This window comes from Orycteropus afer, unplaced genomic scaffold, assembly GCF_000298275.1.
Source record: "Orycteropus afer afer isolate SDZICR_OR568_19922 unplaced genomic scaffold, OryAfe1.0 scaffold00038, whole genome shotgun sequence".
In the NCBI taxonomy this organism is placed as follows: Eukaryota; Metazoa; Chordata; class Mammalia; order Tubulidentata; family Orycteropodidae; genus Orycteropus; species Orycteropus afer.
Window position 1 is genome coordinate 7,386,900 of NW_006921625.1, and position 8,173 is coordinate 7,395,072.

The following is an 8,173-nucleotide window of genomic DNA, read 5'->3' on the forward strand; positions in this document are numbered from 1 at the left end:
ACCCTTGGGCCTCCTTCTTGATCAACTATCTCGTGATACGATATTTCGCGTTTACAGCAATAGTACAGAAAATGTCCTGTTGACCATTTTGCACATTAGAGACACACATCTGGCCGTAACGAATGCTGAGGTGCCAGGGGAGAGTAATGTTGGTTGTGATGGTTAAGGTTTGGCTGGGCCTTGATTCTCCCTGGCTTGGCAGTTATGTAGTGGTGTGATCTGGCAGTTATGTAGTGATGTGGTCGTCCTCTCTTTGTGTAACACTGACTTTCACATGACAGCCTGCTCTTTGGAAGGTAACCATGTCAGTAAGTGAAGAGTGGGTGTGCTTGAGAAGTGTGATCTTTCAGGACTTGCTTTTAAGGTCTGTTGCTGGGACTGGAGCAGTGGTGAGCCCTGCGCATTCTGCCCAGCGCGCTGCTGGGGGAGGGGAGCAGCCACTGTGGTCAGCCCGTGGGAGCCACTGGCTCTGTTCTCTGTCCCTCTCACGTGGCTTCCTTATACCCTTGGGCTGACTGAAGGGACTCACAGACCTCCCAAGTTCTGTGCCTGCAGAATGTGACCCTTCATCTCCCTGGGTCCTCAGAAGTGTCTTCATCACTCAAGGAGTCTGGCAGGCCACCCCTGGGTTCCGTGGAAACTCTCAAGGCAGGATGCTCCCATTTGCCTCGCCTCCCAGGAGGCACACCCTTCACTGCTTGAGGTGCGGTGTCTGGCGAACCGCTGTTGCACATCTTGTCCGTCATTTCAGGTGGGAGGGTAAATCGGTCCTTGCCCTCCGTCTTGGCTGGAGCCGAATGAGCCTTTTCCGTTCTTCTCCCGTTTTCTCTCCCAGCACCGGAGAGTCTGATGCAAGCACTGGAGGACCTGGACTACCTGGCAGCGCTAGATAACGATGGGAATCTTTCTGAATTTGGAATCATCATGTCGGAGTTTCCGCTTGACCCACAGCTCTCCAAGTCCATCTTGGCGTCCTGTGAATTTGACTGTGTGGACGAGATGCTAACAATTGCTGCCATGGTAACAGGTATTCCTGGAAGCCCGGCTTCTTTCCGTCCATTCTCTGCACCAGACACAGATTTCAATGAGATCTGTTTGAAATGATCACATTTCAGGAAGCACACTGCACACTCAGGGTCAGAGTTTTTAACTGAATGATAGTGTAGTCCCTTGAAAAGTGTAGTAATTATCATAATATGAGGTAAGTCTGCATCAGGACATAGTGGGTTTTGTCGTCAGAGATGAGACCGTGTCCAGGGTGCTTGTGCTGCTTGTGCTCGGAGCCCAGTGCTGTGGACTAGTGCCCAGGCCCCTCGAGGCTTCAGCAGGCTGGGAACTTCGGTGCTCGTCAGGTTCGTCGACTCCCATGGTAACCAATGCAGGGTCAGGAACACGGGTCACTGCAAGTGTTCTTCCCCACCCAGCTGCATGTGTGGTTCTCACTCCTCTCAGCTTGGGCCCCCTGGCTTAGGTGCTTTAACTTCTTGGCTGCCTTGCTGTGCTGTAGCCTCCAGTCCTCGTCTCTTCCTGCCCCTCGGCCTCTGGGCCCGCAGGCCGTCCCTGCCCTCACTGCATGTGACCACCTGCAGGGCATGAGCTGTAGCACTAGCCCTTAGAAAAGCAGACAGACACGAAAAGAAGAAAGAACTGAGGACTGGCTGAGTTTCTGATGTATGAGTCAGTAAAAAGAACACACACCAGCCAAGTGCCAGGCGTGGCGGGGCCCCAGTGGTGGCGCCCAGCCCTCTGCCTGCTATCTGGGCAGAGCGGGGCTCCACTGGTGGCACCCAGCCCTTTGTGTGCTGGCCGGAGGATGTGTCGGTATTGCTGACCGCCGCCTTTCGCACTTTGAAGCTCCTGACTGCTTCTCACGCCTGCCGCACGGAGCCGAGGAGGCCGCCTTGACCTGCTGGAAGGCCTTTGTCCATCCCGAAGGGGATCACTTCACGCTCATCAATATCTACAAGGCCTACCAGGACGCAGCCCTGCATGCTGCCACCGAGCGTAAGTGGTGCTGTCATGCCGTCCCCTCCCAGAACGAGGCTGAGTTGCTGTTGTCACGCGCCCTTCTTCCTGGCCCACTTGGCCCCGAGCGCGGATGGTGCCTGAGGCCAGTGCACCTGGAATGCACCTGTCTGCTGAGGAGGAGAGCGCTCTCCCCTCACTCTGTGATGGCAGGCCTGCCTTACAGTCCCTGTGCTCGGCCCAGCCCGTGTGCAGAGTACATCTGCTTGGAGCATGAAGGCACGGGTGACAGACCTGCACAGCAGGGCCACCCTCCCATGCCTGGGGAGGAAAAGGAGCCAATGCTGAGTGCCTGATGTCACAGAAATGTCAGTCATCCACTGTGCACACAGTGTGACAGCCAGCTCAGGCAGGACCCACTGGGTGCTAGGCTGAGGTGAGCCCCTGGGTGGCCTGGAGTAGTGGGCACTGGGAGGCGGTGTTGGAATGTGGATGCAAAGGCCGGGCAGGCGCTGGGAGCAGGTGGGCTTTCACAGGGGTGATGAAGGATGTGGGAAGTCCTGTGTGTGCCCCTCTCCTGAGGGGAAGAGGCAGAGCAACATGGTGGAGGTGGAGCCCCCAAAGCAGGGTGGCCAACAAGGAGTACCCGTCAAGAGGAGGCGGCATCCCACCTTTACTTCCCACGAAGCACCTTTTAGCACCTTTGTGGTGCTCAGAAACCACACCCATTGACATCGAGTCCATTCCAACTCATAGCAACCCCCAATGGGTTTCCAAGGCTGTAAACCTTTACGGATATAGATTGCCCCATCTTCCTTCCACTGAGCTGCTGGAGGGTTTGAACTGCTGTCCTTCTGGTTAGCAACCAAATGCCTTATCCACTACGCCACCAGCTAGCAGGTGTGAAAAGTACATGGAGTCAACAACCTGACGGCAGACTGAAAGGCGGTAGGGGGCATGAACACACAGCCTGTGCCTCGCGGCAGAGAGCAGGGGGGCGTCCCTTGAGAGCAAGCAGGGTGGGGCACTGTTTGACCAAATACAGGTTCTTGTTGCCCAGCGTCTGCCTGAGTGGACAGGACAGGGTAAGGGAGGGTCTACCCACTGAACCAAAGCCACATGCATCCCAAATCAAGGGGCAACTCAGGGCCCATCTTAGATTACAAGAGGCAAGGAAGAGTAACTTCCAACCGAGCCCGGTGGCTGGATTTTGAATACACAGTGTGCTGCCAGGTAGGTCGATGAGCTGGGCTGCAACATAATGAACCCCTGAGCCATGCTCATGGTAAGTCTGAGATACTCTCACAGACCAGAGAAATTTATACCATCAGTATTTTCCCCCACTTTGATTAAATATGTGGCCGTGCACATCCTCGCTACATACATGACACAGAATGTCGATCTTCAGACCATCAGCTCTACCCACACGAGCCCCAGATGAAGGGTAATAAACTTGTGGTCAGAATGAGGGATGGGCCCTTCTGGCTCAGCAGGTCACAGAATCTTGGCCACCAGCATCCCTGTCCCTGCTGCCTCTCCCTCACGTGACCTTTCTGGGAGAGCTGAGAACCCAGCCTTCCTAGCCTGGCCACTCAGCTGTGACCCATCGTCTCTGAGTGGCCTTTGTCCTCTGCTCCCCCTAGACTGTGTGGAGAAGTGGTGTCAGGACCACTTCCTGCACTGGTCCGCGCTCAGGGCAGCCGACGCCATCCGAGCCGAGCTCACAGAGGTCATCAGGCGCATTGAGCTGCCTTACGCAGAGCCCACCTTCGGCTCCCAGGAGAACACCCTGAACATCAAGAAAGCGCTCCTGTCTGGCTACTTTGTGCAGGTGAGAACAGTGAAGGCTGCAGGCAGCGTGGCCTTTACAAACCTCACCATCCAAGACACACTGCCAGGAGATTCACTTAGGGTGGTGCCTTGATTGATGTCAGTCTCTTTAAACAGAACTAACAGTTCTGTTTTATTAAACACATGTCCTTCAAAGGACTAAACAGAGGGAAAGTTATTCAGCAATTACTCTTCTGGGCTGAACTTCAGACACATCCCACCTCCTGCTGGCAAACTCGTTCACCTGTAGCTGCGATGCTGACAGTAACTGTGACACACCCAAAAGAACCACGTCTCACTCTTGCTCCTCCCAGAGCAAAGGCTGATGTCTGTGGTCCCTGATGCAAGCACGCAACATAGGAGGGGTGCTGCTCATGTCACAGCACAGGAACACTCGTTCCCCATGTACACTCGAGAACGCTCCCAACAGCAAAACGGCGTCTGTACATGGATGTCGGCATCTGTAGGGAAGGACCAGGCACCGACCTCACAGGGTTAGAGGAGCAGTCGCCACGTGGAAGGCACTTGGTGTGGGAGGATGCAGTCGAAATATGCCTGGCGATGCTTTGCTTTTTAGTTCTTGACAAAACCTCAACCTTCATTGCTGCCCTCCTGAGATTGCTCAAGTTCATGGAAATCTTCACCATGGTTTCAGACTCGAGGCTGAAGCCATGGGCAGCAGATCTGTAGCTTTAACTTGTGTGAAAATTTGGGGGGTATTTTGGGTAAGCGATTCTATGTCTTAATTTTCTTACAAAATCTTTTCCTTGAAATCCCACCTCGTAGATTGCTCGGGACGTGGATGGGTCGGGCAACTACCTGATGCTGACACACAAGCAGGTGGCCCAGCTGCATCCGCTCTCCGGGTACTCCCTCAGCAGGACGCTGCCGGAGTGGGTTCTCTTCCACAAGTTCAGCATATCTGAGAACAACTACATCCGAGTCACCTCTGCGGTCTCCCCCGAGCTGTACGTGTAGTGGGGAGATGGGCTACGTCAGGGTCACCTCTGCAATCTCTTCTGAGCTGTATGTGTGGTGGGGAGATGGGGGCTATGTCCGGGTGACCTCCAAGTCTCCCCCAAGTTGTACATGTAATGGGGAAATGGGTTACGTCAGGGTCACCTTCGAGATCTCCCGTGCTGTACATGTAATGGGGAGATGGGGGCTATGTCTGGGTGACCTCTGAGGTCTCCCCTGAGCTGTATGTCTAATTGGAGACAGGCTACATCCAGGTCACCTCCAAGATCTCCCCCGAGCACTACGTGTAACAGGGAGATGGGTTACCTCCAGGTCACCTCCAAGATCTCCCCTGAGCTGTACGTGTAATGGGGAGACGGGCTACCTCCAGGTCACCTCCAAGATCTCCCCCCAGCACTACGTGTAACAGGGAGATGGGCTACCTCCAGGTCACCTCCAAGATCTCCCCCAAGCGGTACATGTAACGGGGAGACGGGCTACCTCCAGGTCACCTCCAAGATCTCCCCTGAGCTGTACGTGTAATGGGGAGACAGGCTACATCCAGGTCACCTCCAAGATCTCCCCCAAGCACTACGTGTAACAGGGAGATGGGCTACCTCCAGGTCACCTCCAAGATCTCCCCCGAGCGGTACACGTAACGGGGAGACGGGCTACCTCCAGGTCACCTCCAAGATCTCCCCTGAGCTGTACGTGTAATGGGGAGACAGGCTACATGAGGGTCACCTCTTGAGATCTCTTTTGAGCTGTACGTGTAATGGAGAAATGGAGGCCCCTTTTGAAGTGACACTAGTGGGGAGAAAGGACAGATTTGGTTTTATTGTATTTTCAGTTACAACCTAAACGTATGATGTGATATTTGAGTCCCTACTAAATGCAGGGCTCCATGGATGATGTCTCCATGTCCCTGCCCTCGAGAGTACACCCTGAGGAAGGGTGCAGCGTAGACACACAAAGCATGAGACACCTTAAGAGGAACCCGGTGCCAGCTGCAGGGGCACAGACACGGGGCGGACTGAGGTCACTATCTTTCAGGAACAAAGAAGCCATGAGGGCTTGAGCCCACAGGGAAGACGAGAAGACAGGCAGGAACTGGAGGGTGTGGGCTTTGTGGGCCACATGGGCTGGATTTTATCCAAGTGCAGAGCAGCCTGTAGAAGCCATGGGGAGGATGGAGACCAGGCTGGGCTCCGGCAGGACTGTGGATCATTTGGAAGGAGCCTACTGCTTGACCACAAGTAGCTCATAGGTGCCCAGCTTTCTCAGCTGGCTGGGGAATGGTACTGGCAGTAAGACAGAAGGGGCGTTACTTCCTCACCCCCCTCAGTTCTCCTAAGGGTATGCTCTGACCTGTCACCCTGCAGTGCGTGTCTCCCAGTGCTCTGTGGCTGGGCACTTCACTGGCGGGAGACACCAGAGGGGCTCCCGTTCTGGAAATGCCACTGGGACACAGCAGGGACCTCCTCTGGGAAGGCAGCCTACAGCACTGAGGAGCTGAGATGGAATGACAGCCCTGCGGAGGCTCGCCGGGGCCGGCACGGGCCAGACGTCTGCTGTCTCACAAAAAATGTTGTTTTCTTCCCAAACAGATTTATGCAACTGGTTCCACAGTATTACTTCAGTAATCTGCCTCCTAGTGAGAGTAAGGACATTCTACAGCAAGTAACGGAGCACTTGACGCCCACTGCAACAACGGACAAGGAAGAGGAGGTGTGCGAGAAGTGCCCGGAAAGCACTGCTGAGCAGAGGTGCACTCTCCAGTGACAAGGCACAACTGCCTGCACGGAGCCTGGGGCACAGCAGGGACCCCAGCCGCTGGGGCCAGTGACACAGCAGGACCACCCCGCAGGGAGCCCGGTGTGCAGTGGGGACCCTAGCCGCCGGGCCCAGTGATGCAGCACGATTACCCGGCAAGGAGCCCGGCGGGCAGTGGGGACCCCAGGCGCTGAGACCGCTGGACCTAGTGGGATGTCAAGACCACCCTGCACAAAAGCCCAGCGTGCAGCAGGGACCCCAGCCACTGAAGAGTGCTGGGCTCTGGGGTGGCAGGTAGTACAGATTGTGAACACCAGAGAAGTCCTGAAAAGTCATACTTTGTAAGGTATTTTAAAAAGAAATACATGTTTTTATTGAGTTCTTTAAATGACTACTGCATGTTTTCCTTCTTACCGGAAAAGCTTCTAATCAACCATTCATAATTTGACCAAATTATGTCAAATGTCTGTAGACATGGTGGCAGAATTCTACGTCTCGAGAGGCCCTGGCTCGGGGTCGAGTCACGCGTTTCTCAGTCAAGTGCCAGGGTTTGCTGGTAATCTTACAGAAACAAGCCCATCGCTGTCCGTGGGAAACGGGTTAGAGGGAGAGGTGTTCTTTCAGCTTCTCCATGATGCCCTCCATGCTGTCAGCCGGAATCAGCATCACCGTGCGCAGGGGCTTCATCGGGATGTCATCAAAAGACCATCTGCCTCCCAGGCACGTGTCGCTCTCCTCCTGCACCGAGTAGCTGAACTTCAGGACTGCCTTCTAAACCAAGGAAGTAACCGTGAGTTAAACATTCAGACAGCCCAAGGGCAAAGCTCAGGTAACTGCAACAGAGCCCTCTGCATGGAAGCACAGTCAACAGGAGTGCAGGTAACAGAGGCAAAGCTGAACAAAAAGCTCAAGCGGGCACTGAGGCGGAAGTTAGGAAACGCCTGCCGACAGGTGCTCCACCTCCCCGGGGGCACGGGCAGAGCTGTCCTGCTGCTCGGAGGTCAACGAGCAGCTACATGTCATCCCCACGACCCCTTCCACAGACTGATTTCTGAAGTCACTCCTTGATGATCTTTCATTTCTCAACAGACTCTTGTGACAGACCAGTGAAGACTCCAAAACGCGACAGTGTGAAGTCTAACTTCCCACTCTCCCCGCTCCTTCTCTAGCAGAAGGCACGGGCACGTTTGCCTAACCAAGCCACCTTACAACACCTATGCCTCCCTAGGCGGTCTACCTAAGTGCTGAGGAAGTCAGGGGAACGTTTCTTTAAATTCACTTTCTGAAAATGAAGGCCAGAGCTGAATCTGTGGTGCTTTAGTATTCAGGGGAAATCTCCAAAGTAGTAAGCAATCCCATCCAGACCGGGGTACACGTGCCCTCAGATGGACTCTAGGTTCCAGAGACGACAGCGTGAGCAGTGCACCGTCCTCGCTTCTCTCTCGTGTCATGTGTTCAGAGGGAACCTAACCAGCGATACATGCGATCAACCAGTCCAGGAGAACGTGTACCCTCGGATTCACGCCCAGGGTCTCTGAGGTGCGGAGTGGAGAAGGAATGCTCTCTGGTGCTCGATTCTTGTTCATGTTACGTGTTACCTTTATAGGAAGAAAATGCTAGCAGGCCTGTAGAGGGGCAGACACGCTGC

The 8,173-nt window shown here is 54.6% G+C and overlaps 2 protein-coding genes across 2 annotated transcripts in view; one reads left to right on the forward strand and one right to left on the reverse strand.

Annotated features, from left to right (window-relative positions):
• DHX32 (DEAH-box helicase 32 (putative)) overlaps positions 1-6,534 on the forward strand; it is a 44,194-nt gene extending 37,660 nt beyond the window's left edge. Inside the window, exons 6-10 of the mRNA XM_007936893.2 lie at positions 836-1,027; positions 1,855-2,004; positions 3,609-3,796; positions 4,582-4,763; positions 6,360-6,534. Coding sequence (XP_007935084.1) covers positions 836-1,027; positions 1,855-2,004; positions 3,609-3,796; positions 4,582-4,763; positions 6,360-6,534 — 887 coding nt within the window. The remainder of the gene's footprint in view (positions 1-835; positions 1,028-1,854; positions 2,005-3,608; positions 3,797-4,581; positions 4,764-6,359) is intronic.
• Positions 6,535-7,125: 591 nt separating this feature from the next.
• LOC103193641 (BRCA2 and CDKN1A interacting protein) overlaps positions 7,126-8,173 on the reverse strand; it is a 12,203-nt gene continuing 11,155 nt past the window's right edge. The window contains exon 7 of the mRNA XM_007936894.1: positions 7,126-7,296. Coding sequence (XP_007935085.1) covers positions 7,126-7,296 — 171 coding nt within the window. The remainder of the gene's footprint in view (positions 7,297-8,173) is intronic.